This window comes from Macaca mulatta, chromosome 7, assembly GCF_049350105.2.
Source record: "Macaca mulatta isolate MMU2019108-1 chromosome 7, T2T-MMU8v2.0, whole genome shotgun sequence".
Classification (NCBI taxonomy): domain Eukaryota; kingdom Metazoa; phylum Chordata; class Mammalia; order Primates; family Cercopithecidae; genus Macaca; species Macaca mulatta.
In genome coordinates, this window is record NC_133412.1 from 142,388,137 (window position 1) to 142,405,548 (window position 17,412).

Consider the following 17,412-nt stretch of genomic DNA (forward strand, 5'->3'; position numbering starts at 1 on the left):
TCAGTTTTTCTTCTCTAATACTCACATATCTATATAGGCATGATTATAATCCAGAAGTTGTTGTAAATACGAAATTTTTTTTGGCCCAGTGCAGTGGCTCACACCTGTAATCACAGCACTTTGGGAGGCTGAGGCTGGTGAATCACTTGAGGTCAGGAGTTCAAGACCAGCCTGGCCAACATGGTGAAACCCTGTCTCTACTAAAAATATGCAAATTAGCTGGATGTGGTGGCACACCCCTGTAGTCACAGCTGCTTGGGGGGCTGAGGCAGGAAAATCGCTTGAACCTGGGAGGCAGAGACTACAGTGAGCCAAGATCACGCCACTGTACTCAGACTGCAGTGAGCCGAGATCACACCACTGTACTCGGGTCTGGGCAACAGAGCGAGACTCCATCCAATTAAAAAAAAATTTTTTTTTATTATTGATGAAATTTTTAAAAAGTAATAAAAACCATACACATTCAGTGGGTAACCTTCAGTCATAGAGAAGTGTAGGCAGGGTACAGCTGATTGCTCTGTCTTTGGGCAATTTAGCTTTTAGGCCAGAGGCCACGGATGGGTAGCCTGGTGCCTAGTGTGTTTTTGTTTGGCTGACACAATATTTTTTAAAACTGTAAATTTATTGCCAGCATTTTAAAATGGTGACATTTCATATAAAATTCAGATTCCTGACTTCTCTTAAATAAGCAAAGTATTTGACCACTCTGGGCCTTCTTTCTGCACAGGGTCATCAGCTTGTGCCGAATGGTTGCTGCCCCATGTTTTCTCCCTGGCCCTGAGACCAAAGGCCATTTACTTTTTTTGTTTTTTGAGACAGAGTCTTACTCTCATTGTCCAGGCTGGAGTGCAGTGGTGTAGTTTCGGCTCACTGAAACCTCCACCTCCCAAGTTCCAGCGATTCTCCTGCCTCAGCTTCCTGAGTAGCTGGGATTACAGGTGCCTACCACCACGCCTGGCTAATTTTCGTAATTTTAGTAGAGATGGGGTTTCACCATATTAGCCAGGCTGCTCTCAAACTCCTGATCTCAAGTAATCCACCTACCTCGGCCTCCGAAAGTCCTGGGATTACAGGCATGAGCCACCACACCTGGCCAGGCCACTTACTATTTACTGTTGCACTTTTACTGTTATTTTAATAGTACAGAAATAGTGCTGTATACTCATTTCTTTCTCACATATAGGAAAACAGAAACTACATGGAGAAAGCCACATGTTATAGAAGAATGAAAAAGGGACTATTTTGTGGCTTGCTTTATTTATTTACATTAACCTGCCTGGCACTGTGAACACTTCAGTTTGCAACCTCCTTCTATGCATCTTGGATCTCTCTCTAAGTTCTACCTTTTTCTTTTTCTTTCCTTATCCTTTCTCTTTTATATCCCCCTGCCTTACCCTACGATAACCAAATCAGTTTCTATGAAGAACTACTGAGCCTTCTGGAGCAACAGAAAGTGTTGACTCAAGCCTGTTTCCTCCACTCCCTCGCTGCCCCACCTTCCAGAGAAGTCAAAAAAATCTCCCTACCAACTGACTGAGGATTACAATTTTTTTTTAATTGAGAAGCAAAAGTTTTCCTTCAACTGTTAGGTCATCAAAGGTTTAAAATGCAAAATACTTTGAAGAAGATCCATTAACTAAAAAATTCATTCATTAATCAGCAGTTAGAGGTGAGAGTCTAGCTTATTGTTTGTTTGTTTTTCCTAGATCACACTTCATTGTGCAGATAGCTTGTTGTTTTGATTGATATGATTTTATGTCATTAAGAGAGCCCTGGGGAACTGTCAGAGGGCAGGGAGATTTCCTGGGGTGAGGATGGAGATAGAGATGGAATACAGAGATTATAAAGATGAAGAAATTAAACTATTATACTATTTCACATGGAAATTTATAGCAGTTCTTTTAGTTTGTGGGCATGGATATTGTAAATGGGACTTTTTTAGAGGAAAACTTGTTTATGTAAAGGTTTATATTCTATATATAAATGTATTTTTGCCATTTGTTTTGCAGATTGTGGGATTAGTGATATGCTTTTCTAAAGAGTAGAAAAGTCGAAGATGTCTAGACAGAATTTTGTGGCTTTGACAGTGACTACCCTTCTGGGTGTGGCTATAGGGGGGTTTGTCCTCTGGAAAGGCATCCAGCGCCGCCGAAGGAGTAAAACGAGCCCCGTGACCCCACAGCCACAGCAGAAAGTGCTGGGCAGTAGAGAGCTGCCCGCTCCAGAAGATGATCAGCTGCACTCCAGTACCCCCAGATCCTCGTGGGAGGAACAGATCCTTAAAGCAAAGGTGGTGACGGTGTCTCAGGAGGCAGAGTGGGATCAAATCGAGCCCTTGCTTAGAAGTGAATTAGAAGATTTTCCAGTACTTGGAATTGACTGTGAGTGGGTAAGTTAAAAAGCAAACGTTAAAAAAACAAAAACAAAAACAAAAAAAACAACTTCTGCTTTTCCAACTGGGACCTTGGACAGTCAAGTAGAAAATAAGGTTAAAGGAGAATGAATTAGCTTGTTCTCAACTTGCTTGTAAGCAGATTTTAGCAGAGAAAACGAAGCTGCTGTTCCTCTCAGGATGGGGGAGTACTTACAATTATGGATTCTGGAGTCAAACCTATATGAATTCTATTTCCCCCACTTATTCTGTGAACTTGGGCAAGCTATTTAGCCTCTCTGAGTCTTTGGTTTGTTGGTTGGTTGTAATAGGAACATCATGGTACTTACCTCCAGTGGCTTTTCTAAGGGTTCAAATAACCCCTAGAAAGGATTCAGCACAGTGTTAACATGTAGTAGTAAGTGTTTATGAAATATTAGCCACAGTTAATATTTGTAGTAGCGTTTTCATTAGGATGCCATGGAGAAAATAAGGAAGTCTATTTAAATGGAAATTATTACTTAGGATTTTAAAAGATAACAGTTAACATTTGAAACATCATTTACTCTAAGCCATGTACTGTATGTTTTGCTTGCATCATCTCATTTAATTTTCACAGTATGGGCATAACTTGGAGATATTGCAGGTTCGATGTTAGACCATGGCAAAAAAGCAAATGTTGCAATAAAGTGAGTCACATGAGCTTTTTGGTTTACTAGTGCATATAAAAGTTATGCTTATGCTGAGTGTGGTGGTGGCTCGTGACTGTAATCCCAGCACTTTGGTAGGCTAAGGTGGGGAAAATCAGTTGAGGCCAGGAGTTTAATACCAGTCAGCCAGGTCAGCATAGCAAGACCCCATCTCTACAAAAAGAGAAATTAGCCAGGTGTGGTGACACCCACCTGTAGTCCCAGCAACTTGGACTGAGGCAGGAGGATTGCTTGAGCCCAGGAGGTTGAAGCTGTAGTGAGCTATGAACACATCACTGCACTTCAGCTTGAGTGACAGAGGGAGATCCTATCTCAGGGGGAAAAAACAAAGTTATATTTGTACTATACTATAGTTTATTAAGTGTGCATTAACATTATATCTTTAAAAAGTACATACTTAAATAGTTTATTGCTAAAAATTGTTAATAATTATCTGAGCCTTCAGCAAGTTGTAATCTTTTTGCTGGTGGAGGGTCTTGGCTTGATATTGATGACTGCTGACTGATCAGGTTAGTGATTGCTAAAGGTTGGAGTGCCTGTGACAGTTTCTTAAAATAAGACAACAAAGAAGTTTGCCACGTTGATTGACTCTTCTTTCATGAAAGATTTTTCTCTACTATGTGATGCTATTTGATAGCATTTTACCCACAGTAGAACTTCTTTCGAAATTGGAGTCAGTCCTCTGAAACCCTGCCATTGCTTTATCAACTAAGTTTATGGAATATTCTAAATCTTTTCTTGTCATTTCAGCAGTGTTCACAGCATCTTTACCAGGAGTAGATTCCATCTCAAGAAACCACTTTCTTTGCTCATCCACAAAAAGCAACTCTTCATCTGTTAAAGTTTTATCATGAGATTACAGCAGTTTAATAACATCTTCAGTCTCCACCCCTAATTCTCTTTATCTTGCTCTATCCAGGAAATGTAATTAAGAGTCCCTAAACAGGCCAAGCGCAGTGGCTCAAACCTGTAATCCCAGCACTTTGGGAGGCCGAGACGGGTGGATCACGAGGTCAGGAGATCGAGACCATCCTGGCTAACGCGGTGAAACCCCGTCTCTACTAAAAAAAAAAATACAAAAAACTAGCCTGGCGAGGTGGCGGGCGCCTGTAGTCCCAGCTACTCGGGAGGCTGAGGCAGGAGAATGGCACAAACCCGGGAGGCGGAGCTTGCAGTGAGCTGAGATCCGGCCACTGCACTCCAGCCTGGGCGACAGAGCGAGACTCCGTCTCAAAAAAAAAAAAAAAGAGTCCCTAAGGAGAATGGCTCCGCAAAATCAGTTCACAGATTGATAGAAGAGGCTACTAGATGCCAACACTGTGATGACCAAAAAGAGAACACCTGACAGTGTGGGGAAAGCTTTGTAGTCACAAAAGCCCTTATACCACAGCTACTGAGGGTGTTTCTTTATATCAGCAATAGTAGTAGTAGTTTACACCAGTGACCTTGGGCCATCAAGAAAGGATCGATCAGTGATTTTAATCTGTTCTGTATAAAAAGTTACATCATTTTAGAACTGTTTACATCAGCAACAATAAAAGAAAACAGGGTTTAAGTGGTAAGCTTTAGCAGATTAGGAAAATTCACATGTGCCAAGCACCTGGAATATTCCAACTAAACAATGTATAACTTGAGCAACAACAGGGTAGACTGAAGTGAATAGTAATTGATCTAATAATACACTTTAATGGCTGGGTGTGGTGGCTCACGCCTGTAATCCCAGCACTTTGGGAGGCCGAGGTGGGCAGATCATGAGGTCAGGAGATCGAGACCATCCTGGCTAACACGGTGAAACTCTGTCTCTACTAAACATACAAAAAAATTAGCCAGGCATGGTGGTGGGCGCCTGTAGTCCCAGCTACTCGGGAGGCTGAGACAGGAGAATGGCGTGAACTTGCAGTGAGCCGAGATCGCGCCACTGCACTCCAGCCTGGGCGACAAAGCAAGACTCTGTCTCAAAATAATAATAAAATTTAAAAAAACACTTTAATTACTATAGCAGAGGCATAGATAAAGTGGCAAATAATCTAACCCCCACCTCATTTTGACTTTTGATGTGTATTAAACTCAGGTTGAATGCCACATTTCCCTTTAGGCATGACTGCATTTTCCTGATTGTTGTCATAAAAAACTCAATGAAAAAGTCATTCATGGCTTCTTTCCTTGTAAAAATAAGATAGAATACATTTAAGAGATGAATAGAAAACAAAAATAGGCTGGGTGCGGTGGCACACACCTGTAATCCTAGCACTTTGGGAGGCCGAGGCGGGCAATCACTTGAGGTCAGGAGTTCAAGACCAGCCTGGCAAACATGGTGAAACCCCCCCGCTCTCTACTAAAAAGACAAAAATTAGGTAGGCCTGGTTGCAGGCACCTGTAATCCTAGTTACTTGGGAGGCTGAGGCAGGAGAATCGCTTGAGCCCAGGAGGTGGAGGTTGCAGTGAGCTGAGATCCCGCCACTGCAGTCCAACCTGAGCGACAGAGCAAGTGAGACCCTGTCTCAAAAAAAGAAAAAACGAAAACAAAAATAAAAGGAAAAATCATCCATTCATGCTCTATTTATTCTCCATTCCTGTTTTGCTTTTTCATTCACTTTTATGTAAATGCTTATTCGATTATTAGTTTTGTTCTTCGTTATTGTTTTTAGAGAAAAACAATGAAGGTGTCACTCTGTTTCCCAGGGTGTCACTCTGTTTCCCAGGCTGCAGTGCGGTGGTACTATCATAGCTCACTGCAACCTCGAACTCCTGGGCTCAAATGATCCTTCTGTCTCAGCCTCCCAAGTAGCTAGGACTGTAGGTGTGTGCCACCACTGTCACTTGGTTCCAATGGTGGTTGATTTCTTTTTTTTTTTTTTTTTTTGAGACAAAGTCTTACTCTGTCACCCAGGCTGGACTGCAGTGGTGGGATTTTGGCTCCCTTTAGCCTTGACCTGCCTGAGCTCAGATGATTGTCCCACCTCAGCCTCCCGAGTAGCTGGAACTATAGGTGTGCACCACCGCACCTGGCTAATTTTTTTGTATTTTTCGTAGAGATGGGGTTTTGCCGTGTGGTCCAGGCTGGTCTCAAACTCCTGGACTCAAGCAATCCATTTGCCTTGGTCCCAGAAAGTGCTGAGATTACAGGCGTGAGCGGCCGTGCCTGGCCTATGTTCTTGCTTTATAGTCAATATTTGTTTAGATTTACCAAAGTGTTTACCTTCCTGTATTCTTCTTTTTTTTTTTTTTCTTTTTTTTTTGTTGACAGGGTCTCACTCTTTTGCCCAGGCTGGAATGCAGTTGTTCGATCACAGCAAACTGCAGCCTTAACCTCCCAGGCCCAAGTGATCCTCCCTCCTCAGCCTCCTGAGTAGCTGGGATTACAGGTGTGAGCCACCACACCCCATCTCTTTTTCATAGAGACAGGATTTTGCTGTGTTGCCCAGGCTGGTCCCAAACTCCTAGGCTCAAGTGATTCTCCTGCCTTGGCCTCCCAAAGTGTGCTGGGATTACAGGTGTGCGTGAGCTAACATGCTGGGCCTTTTTTTTTTTTTTTAAGAGATGAGGTCTTGCTCTTCCGTGCAGTTGTGTGATCATGGCTCACTGCAGCCTCAGACTCCTGGGCTCAAGTGATCCTCCTGCCTCAGCCTCCTGAGTAACTGGGACTACAGGCATGTGCCACTGCACCTGGCTAATTTTTTTTTTTTTTTTTTTTTTTGTAGAAATGGGGTCTTGTGTTGCCCTGGCTGGTCTTCAACTCCTGGCCTCAAGTGATCCTCTCACTTGGTCCTCCTGCAAGCATAAGCCACTGCACCCAGCTGTATTTACCTTTTTCTTTTATTTTTTGAGACAGAGTCTCGCTCTGTCACCAAGGCTGGAGTACAGTAGCGTGATCTTGGCTCACTTTTCCTCCCGGGTTCAAGTGATTCTCCTGCCTCAGTCTCCTGAGTAGCTGGGACTACAGCACGCCACCACGCCTATCTAATTTTTTGTACTTTTAGTAGAGACAGGGTTTCACCGTCTTAGCCAGGATGGTCTTGATCTCCTGACCTTGTATTTACCTTTTTCTTTGCTCACCTTTTCTTATATCTCAGACCTTCTTTTGGGGATCATCTTCCTTAAAATCATTCTTTAATAGTTTAGGGCCCATTGATAATGAACTTTGTCATTTTGAAAATGTCTTTATTTTGATTTTAATCTTAAAGAGATTTTCTCTGGGTGTAAAGTTCTGGCTTGGCAGTTTATCATTTTCAAGATAGTATTCCATTGCTTTCTGGCTTCCATTATTGCTGCTGAAGATAACTTGTCAGTCTATATCTTGATTCTTTGTAAGTAATGTAATTTATTCGTATCTCTTCTTAAGATCTTCTCTTTGGGTTTTTGGTTCTGAAGATTCACTATGATGAGTCTAGGTGTTTTATTTCTAGCTTGGGATTCAGAAAAATATCTGGATAATAGGACTGATAACGTTTTATCAATTTAAAATTTCTCTTTGAAGATTGTCTTTATCCTTTCTTCTTTCTTGCTGGATTTTTTTTTTTTTTTTTTTTTTTTGAGACGGAGTCTTGCTGTTTCGCCCAGGCTGGAGTGCAGTGGTGCGATCTCTGCTCGCTGCAAACTCCGCCTCCCAGGTTCACGCCATTCTCCTGCCTCAGCCTCCCGAGTAGCTGGGACGACAGGCGCCCACCGCCATGCCCGGCTATTTTTTTGTATTTTTTTAATTAGAGACAGGGTTTCACCATGGTCTCAATCTCCTGACCTTGTGATCCACCTGCCTCGGCCTCCCAAAGTGCTGGGATTACAGGCGGGAGCCACCGTGTCCAGCCTCTTGCTGGAATTTAATATTTAACATATCTTAGTCCCTCTAGATTCATTGTATACAATTTCTTCTGGTCTCTTTTACAATTCCCTTTTTCTTTATTTGGCTTTGTCTAATCTGTTTAACCTGCCCCTGAGTCTTTGTTTAGACTTTTTTATTGTGAAATATAACACATCAAGAAAAGTGCCTGGAACAAAAATAAACACTGAATGATTTATGTAAAGAGAACAGCTGTGTAACTAGAAACTAGGTCAAGAAACACAAGATTGCTAGGGCTCCAGAAGCTCCCGTTGTGCCCCCTTGCAATCATTGTCCCCTCACTGCCCTCTAAGGGTTACCATTATCCTGTCTCATGGTATTTACTTTCTTGTTTTCTTTATACTTCTACTACTTAGGCATGCCTCCCTAAGCACTGTAGTTTAATTTTATCTGTTTTTTAAATTTAGTATAAATGAATCATCGAGTATGTGCTCTTTTTTGGTCTGGCTTCTTTTTCCAAACATTGTGAGATTTACCTGTGTTGTGTGTGACTATGATTTGTTGCCATATAGTATTCCATGGTATAAATATACCATGACTTATTTTTCCATTCTATTACTGGACATATATACACATATGTATTTATATATATACACACACACATATATGTATCTATATATATACACATATGTGTGTATACATAGTGTATATGTAATATATAGTATATATATAGTGTATATGTATATATACACGTGTGTGTGTGTGTGTGTATAGAGTAAATATAATACAGTATAGGCCAGGCATGGTGGCTCACACCTGTAATCCCAGCACTTTGGGAGGCCGAGGCAGGTGAATCACCTGAACCTGAGGTCAGGAGTTCAAGACCAGCCTGGCCAACATGGTGAAACCCTATCTGTACTAAAAACACAAAAATTAGCCAGGTGTGGTGGCGCATACAGGTATAATTCCGGTTACTTGGGAGGCTGAGGCAGGAGAATCGCTGGAACCCAGGAGGCAGAGGTTGCGGTGAGCTGAGATTGTGCCACTGCACTCCAGCCTGGGTGACAGAGCGAGACTCCATCTCAAAAAAAAAAAAAAATATATATATATATATATATATGTGTTTGTGTATGTGTGTGTGTGTGTGTGTGTGTATATATATATAATACAATATATCATTTACATTTGGGGGCTCTTGCAAAGAATGGTGCAACTGAACATTTACATTCATTATTGGGCATATGTGTCTATGAGTGGAGTTCTGGGTCATGGAGTTTGTGTGTGTGTGCATGTGCACGCACAACTTTAACTTTTATAAATGATGCCAAACTGTTTACCAAGATCTTTTTATGAATTTACCTTCCCATCAGTAGCATATGAATGATCCCATTGTTACCAGCTGTTTTGAGAAGTGATTATACTAATTTAACCTCCCTACATATGAAAATTGCCTTTGTTTTACATCCTTGTCCACATGTGGTACTGTCACATTTTAAAATTTTATCCATTCTGTTGGGCTTGTAGTAATAGTTCACTATTATTTTAATTTGCATATTCCTGATTACTAATGAAATTGAACATCTTTTTGTATTTTATTGGTCATTTAGATATCCTTTATGAAGTGTCCGTTCAAGTCTCTTGCCTCATTTTCTTTTTTTTTTCTTGCCTCATTTTCTATCGAGTTATCTTTATAGAAGTTCTTTATATATTCTTCACATGAACTCTCTGGGAGTTAAATTTATGTTGTAAATGTTTTCTCGCATTCCATGAATTGCCTTTACATTCTTTTAATGTTTTCTTTTGATAAACAAGATCTGTGTAGTAAAGTTTATCAGGTCTTTTCTTATACACAGTCATGAACATATTCTCCCCACATTATTTTCTTGGAGTTTTATGGTTTTAACCTTGGCGATTCAGATTTACAATCCACTTGAAATTGATTTTTTTTTTTTTTTTTTTTTTGAGACGGAGTCTCGCTGTGTCGCCCAGGCTGGAGTGCAGTGGCCAGATCTCAGCTCACTGCAAGCTCTGCCTCCCGGGTTTTTACGCCATTCTCCTGCCTCAGCCTCCCGAGTAGCCGGGACTACAGGCGCCCGCCACCTCGCCCGGCTATGAAATTGATTTTTTAGGTGTGTTTGTATATGATGTGCAGTAGGGTTAAGTTTAATTTTTTCTCCCAAAGGGATAGCCAATCTGCCTAGAATCACAGATTGAAAAGATAAACCTTTCCTGATTGCTCTGCAATGCCACTTTATCACAAAATGAGTGTCTGTATGTGTCTAGATCTGTTTTTGTCTTCTTGATTGTCTATTTTTCTATTCTCCCACCAATTATTATATATTTTTTTATTTACCTTTGCTTTAAAATAACTCTGGATATCTGGGACAGCAAGACCTGCCATCTTGTTCTTTTCCCACAATATCTTGGATAATCTTGATACTCTACGTTTTCTTTTGTGAGATGGAGTCTCACTCTGTCACCCGAACTGGAGTGCAGTAGCACGATCTCAGCTCACTGCAGCCTCCACCTCCTGCATTCAAGCCATTCTCCTGCCTCAGCCACCCGAGTAGCTGGGACAATAGGTGCCTGCTACCACACCTGGCTTGCATTTTCTTATACGTTTTAGAATCAATTTTCAGGTCCTATAAAATTTTCTTGAAATTTTAATTGAGATTGTATTGTATAGATAAGTTTGTAGGGAACTGACTCCTTTATATTATTGAAGGGTTTTTAAAAATTGACATGAAATTGTATGTATTATATATAATGTTTCATGCATATATACATTGTGGGATAATTAAATCTAGCTAATTAACAAATGCATTACTTCACATAGTTATCATTTTTTAATGATGAGAACACTTAGCATACACTGTCTTTGCATTTTAGTAATACAATATATCATCATTAACTATAGTCACCATGCTGTGCACCAGATCTCTTGAACTCATTCCTCCTATATAACTGTAATTATATATTCTTGATCAACATTTTCTCATCCTCCTCTCCTCCCAACCATCCTAGCCTGTGGTAACTACTATTCTACTCTACTTCTATGAGATCAACTCTTTTATTTTTTATTTTTGTTTTTTAGAGACATGTTCTCGCTCTGTCACCCAGGCTAGAGTGTAGTGGCGTGATCATAACTCACTACAGCATTGAGGTCCTAGGCTCAATCAGTCCTGCCTTACCCTCCCAAGTAGCTAGGACTACAGGCACACACTACTACAACTGGCTAATTCTTATTTTTTTTTTAAGAGATGAGGTCTTACTATGATTCTTAGGCTAGTATTGAATTTCTGGCCTCAAGTGATCCTTCCACCTCAGCCTTCCGAGTAGCTGGGATTACAGAAGGGAGCTACAGTGCCCACTAAGATCAACTTTTTTAGATTCCACATATGAGAGAGCTCATGCAGTATTTATCTTTCTGTGCCTGGCTTATTTCAGTTAACAACATAATGTCTTCCAGGTTTAGCCATGTTGTCACAAATGACAAGATTTCATTATTTTTTATGGACAAATAGTATTCCATTTTAGAGAGAAAGATATATATATATATCACATTTTCTTTATCCATTCGTCGGTTGATGAACACTTAAGTTGATTCTATGTCTTGGCTATTATGAATGGTGCTGCAGTAAACATGGGTGTGCAACTATCTCTTTGACATACTAATTTTATTTCACTTGAGTATATATCCAGTAGTGGAATTGCTAGACCACAATATTGAGTTTTTGAATCTAAGTATTTGTTTAGACCTTTAGTTTCTCTTAATAATGTATTTATAGTTTTATGTGATTTTTAAATTTAAGTATAAATGGAGATTTTAAACATTTTTCTGTTTCTGGTACATGGAAATGCAATTGAGTTTTACATATTTCTCTTGTATTAAGGAACCTTTCTAAACTCACTTATTCTAATTACTTGTAGATTCTTTTGGATTTCTATATAGATTATTATCTTTGAAAATGACAATGTTATTTCTTTCCCATCCTTGACATTTTTTCTTTCTTTTCTTGCCTTGTTGTACCTGGCTAGGATCACAGTACAGCGTTCAGTAGATGTGGTGATAGTGGACATCCTTGACTTATTCCCTAACTCAAAATGACAGCTTTTAACATTTCACCTTGAAGTATAATATCTGCAGTAGGTTTGTAGATCCCTTTATCAGATTAAATATGTTCATTTCTACTCTTGGTTTGCTAAGAGTTTTTTTTTTTTAAATCATGAACAGTTGGTGAATTTGATCAAATTTTTCTGCATTTCTTGAGATAATTATGTATCTTTTCTCCTTTATTCTGTTATTGTGTTGAAATACATTGATTTTTGAATTCCTGGGATAAATCCAACTTGACCATGATGTCTTATTCTTTTTATACATTGCTAAGTTCATTTTGCTAATGTATTTTAGAGGATTTAAAACAAAATCTTTATAAGTCATATTGGCCTATAATTTGTCTTTCTTAAAATTGCCTTGTCAGGCTATGTATGTATGTATTTATTTTTGAGACGAAGTCTCGCTCTTTCACCCAGACTGCAGTACAGTGGCACAATCTTGGCTCACTGCAACCTCTGATTCCCGGGTTCACGAGATTCTCATGCCTCAGCCTCCCAAGTAGCTGGGATTGCAGATGTGTACCACCACACCCAGCTAATTTTTGTATTTTTAGTAGAGACAGGGTTGCACCATGTTGGCCAGGCTGGTCTCAAACTCTTGACCTCAGTTGATTCGCCTGCCTTGGCCTCCCAAAGTGCTGGGATTACAGGCATGAGCCTCTGCACCTGGCATTTTTTTTTTTTTTAAAGAGACAGAGTTGGGCTGGGTACAGTGGCTCACTCCTGTAATCCCAGCACTTTGGGAGGCTGAGGCGGGTGGATCACAAAGTCAGGAGTTTGAGACCAGCCTGGCCAACATGGCGAAATCCCGTCTCTTCTAAAAATACAAAAATTAGCCGGGATTGCTGGCGGATGCCTATAATCCCAGCTACTGGGGAGGCTGAGGCAGGAGAATCGCTTGAAACCTGGAGGCAGAGGTTGCAGTGAGCCAAGATTGCGCCACTGCACTCCAGCCTGGTCAACAAGAGTGAAACTCTTTCTTAATCAGTCAATCAATAAGAGATAGAGTTGTCCTTTTCCCTAGGTTGGAGTGCAGTGGCTCAGTCATAGCTCACTGCAGCCTCAAATTCCTGGGCTCAAGCGATCCTCCCACCTCAGCCTCAAAGGTAGCTGGGACTACAGGTGCACACCACCACACCTGGCTAATTTTTTTATTTTTTTGTGGAGATGGGGGTCTCGCTGTGTTGCCCAGGCTGGTGTCAAACTCCTGAGCTCAAGCAGTCCTCCTGCCTCAGCCTCCAAAAGTGCTGGGATTATAGGTGTGAGCCACTGTGGTTGGCCATTGTCAGGCTTTGATTTGAAAAAGTTATGCTAGCTTCATATAACAAATTAGGGGTGTTTCCTATTTTTATGTTCTCTGGAAGAGTTTGTATAAGATTGTCTTTCTTTTTTACTTAAATGTTTAGTTAGAATCTACTGGTGAAGCCATCTGGAGTTTTCTTTTAAGGGACTTTTTGAATTATGGATATAATTTTTTGAATCGTTATGGAGCTATTCATATTTTATATTAATGTCTCAGTTTTGATAAATTGTTTATTTCATCTATCATCTAAATATGTTATCTTTTAAAATGTTTAATTATTGGCATAAACCAAGCATAGTGGCTCATGCCTGTAATCCCACCACTGTGGGAGGCTGAGGCGGGAGGATCATACTTCAGGCTAGGAGTATGAGACCAGCCTGGGCAACACAATGAAAATCTGTCTTTACAAAAAATTTTAAAAATTAGCCTGGCATGGTGGTGTGAATCTGTAGTCCCAGATACTCAGGAAGCTAAGGTGGTAGGATGGCTTGGGCCCAGGAGTCCAAGGCTGCAGTGAGCTATGATCACGCCACTGCACTACAGCCTGGGCAACAGAGTGAGACCATGTCTCCCCCTCCAAAAAAAGTATTGACTGGCCAGGCGAGGTGGCTCATGCCTATAATCCCAGCACTTTGGGAGGCCAAGCAGGTGGATCATGAGGTCAGGAGTTCAAGACCAGCCTGGCCAACGTGGTGAAACACCGTCTCTACTAAAGATACAAAAAAAATAAAAAATAAAAAAGCCAGGCGTTGTGGTGCACACCTGTAATCCCAACTACTTGGGAGGCTGAGGCAGGAGAATCGCTTGAACCCGGAGGCAGAGGTTGCAGTGAGCCGAGATTGTGCCATTTCACTCCAGCCTGGGTGACAGGGTGAGACTCTGTCTCAAAAAAAAAAAAAAAAAAATTATTGGCATATGTTTGTTTATGATATCCTCTGACAATTTTTTCCCCGTTTGGTAGATATCTAGGAATGTCTCTTTTTCATTCCTGACTTTGCTTACTTGTGCTTCTTTCTTTTTTCTTGATAATCCCTTCCATGGGTTTATCAATTTTATTAGTGTTTTCAAATAACCAGCTTTTTACTTTGTTGATCTTCTTTATATTTGTGGTTAATTGATTTCTGCTCTTATTTCTATTGTTTCTTTCCTTCTGTTCTCTTGGGTATGATTTCTTATTCATTATTCTTCAACCAACTTTAGTCTGACATCTTTCCATATTACTCCACTGAAACTGATCAAGTTGATGGCTTTCTTGTTTTCTAGTCCAGTGGACACTTATTTGGACTCATTATTCTTGCTCCCAAAAGCATCACACTCACATTCTTCTATCTCCTATCTTGTTTTACCTGATATCTAAATATTGAAATGGATCAGGCTTGGTCTCTTCTGTATCCACCCCAGATATTACAAACTCAAATGCCTACAAGAGCCAAACAGATTCCGTAAATGAATGATACAGAGTTATTGTTTGCATTTTTTAATACATAGGAATGTTCTCAAATTCATAAGGAAATATATTACTTTTCATTTTTTCTTTAAACATAAGGCCTCTAGGGTCTTTCATTTTTGTGGTTTTACTAGCAGCATAGATCCTGAGAAATATTTCTTTGTATTAGAAAAATGGTTGTGTACAAATATGATGGGAAGTGGAAGATGACAGTTGGCTTCAGTTGAAAAGACATCCTGGTGAATTAGAGAATTCATGCCTCATATAAATGAGAAAGCTGCCATATAGTTCAAGCCAACTGTTATTGGATTGTCCAGTTCTTTAAAAAGAAACTTGGAGTATGGATTTTTAAAAATGTGGCTCTACTAATTTTAAAATTCTGGCATAAGTTTTTAAATACTTGGAGATCAAAAATAATATTATAATAAAAGCATGTCTGTGAGTCAGCAGATGGATCCGTGGGCCACTAATTTATGTCTTCTAATTTACATTCCTTTCCTGTATTCTCATCTAATTGTATGGCTTTAAATACCATTGATATGGTGATTACTCTCAAAATCAGAATGCCAATCTTTCATATCCACCTGCCTACTTGACATCTCTCCTTGAATGTCTAATAGTCATCTCAACCTTAACATGTTCCTAACAGAACTCATTCTTGATTTTTCTTCCCAAACTTGTTATCCCTAGTCTTCCCCACCTTTAAGATTAAAATCAGTGAGACATTCTTCTCTCTGAGGGTTGTCCAACAGGATGGTGATATGATTGAAAGTCAGAGATAAACAGACAGTTATAATATGTTAAATTTCTTTAATGGCAAAATATATGCAAATTCAAAGAAGTGGTTATACAAAGCAGGAAATAACACAGCATGCTATCTCAAAGAGGTATAGGTTTCTTTGAGTTACCTATAATGAGGTGTAACTGTGGATAAATCACCAGTACAAAATGAATATCCTGCCATGTTTTAGAAGCTATTATTGCCCTTCTCCTGAGGCAGGTGGAGACATTAAATACCTTTTTGGTCTTCTGACTCCTACCTGGTCCTTTCTGGAGACTCTGGCTACATATTTCCTTGCATAACAGGTACAAATAATTGATGCAATAAAGGTTGAGCAAGGTGATTTTCCCAAAACCATCATCCTGTAGACCCAATGTATTAGTCTATTCTTGCCCTGCTGTAAAGAAATACCTGAGACTGGGTAATTTATAAAGAAAAGAGGTTTAATTGGCTGTACAGGAAGCATGGCAGCATCTGCTTCTGGGGAGGCCTCCAGGAGATTTTACTCATGGTGGAACGCAAAGCGGGAACAGGCGACTTACATGGAAGGAGCAGGACCAAGATGGCGGGGAGGTGCCACAGACTTTTCTTTTTTTCTTTCTTTTTTTTTTTTTTGAGACAGGGTCTCACTCTGTCACCCAGGTTGGAGTGCAGTGGCGTGATCTTGGCTTACTGCACTCTCCACCTCCCAGCCTCAAGTGATCCTCCCACCTCGGCCTCTGGAGTAGCTGGGACTACAGGCGCACACCACCATCCCCATCCCCATGTGGTCCAGGCTGGTATCAAACTCCTGGACTTAAGCGATCCGCCAACCTTGGCCTCCCAAAGTGCTGGGATTATAGGCGTGAGCCACCACACCCAGCCACCACACATTTTTAAACAACCATTATCTTGAGAACTTACTCAGTATGCAGTACCAACGGGGAAGGGTGCTAAAGCATTTATAAGAACTCCATCTCATGATCCAGTCATCTCCCACCAGGCTCTACCTCCAACATTGGGGATTAGAATTCAACATGAGATTTGGTGGGGACACAGATCCGAACTATATCACATCCCTACTACCTCCTGAGTCTAAGCTTCAGGTATCTCTTACCTGGACTATTGCAAATCTTCCCCTGACCGGCCTCCCGCTTTGACTCTTGCACATGTAGCAATCCTTTCTCTGTACAGTAACTAACAAAAATGCAGATCAGATTGTGTCAGTCCTCTGCCCAAAATCTTTCCATTGCTTAGAGTAAAATGCAGATGGCCAGGTGCAGTGGCTCACGCCTGTTATCTCAGCACGTTGGGAGGCCAAGGCGAGTAGATCATGAGGTCAAGAGATCGAGACCATCCTGGCCAACATGGTGAAACCCTATATGTACTAAAAATACAAAAATTACCTGGGCGTGGTAGCAGGCACCTGAAGTCCCAGCTACTCGGGAGGCTGAGGCAGGAGAATCGCTTGAACCCGGGAGGCAGAGGTAGCAGTGAGCTGAGATCACACCACAGCACTCCAGCCTGGCAACAGAGTGAGACTCCGTCTCAGAAAAAAAAAGAATAAAACGCAAATGTCTCAATTACCTACATGCTCTTAAGGTCTTACTTGCTGTAGCTTCTTTCAGCATCTCTGATTTTGTCTCCTCCTACTCTCTTCCCATCCTACTCTTACCAGCATCTAGCCACACTGGGCCTTAGTTCTGTTGCCTGAACAGGGTAAACTCATTCCTATCTCAAAACCCTGGCCTAAATTTAACTGATACGTAAACTCCACAAACTAGGGGTGCTCATTAGTTAACCTGTTCCAGCCCAGAAGATGGTCCCATGTCATTCTTTGCTGCCTTCGTGAAGTCATTTGAAGAATCACAGGCCATTCCAGAAACTATTTTTTAAGAATGCTGTTTCGTTTTGTTGGTTTTTTTCTT

At 40.7% G+C, this 17,412-nt stretch overlaps 1 protein-coding gene across 10 annotated transcripts in view; it reads left to right on the top strand.

Moving 5' to 3' along the window:
* Positions 1 to 17,412, top strand: part of EXD2 (exonuclease 3'-5' domain containing 2) — a 51,527-nt gene that overhangs the window by 16,163 nt on the left and 17,952 nt on the right. For 5 of the 10 annotated variants that reach the window (XM_077938385.1, XM_077938383.1, XM_015143931.3 and 2 more), the window contains 2 exons: positions 1,414 to 1,669; positions 2,010 to 2,389. The exons of 1 other annotated variant lie outside the window; for it this stretch is intronic. In XM_077938385.1, the coding sequence (XP_077794511.1) occupies positions 2,057 to 2,389 (333 nt within the window). In that variant the 5' untranslated portion in view covers positions 1,414 to 1,669; positions 2,010 to 2,056. 10 annotated transcript variants of the gene reach the window in all.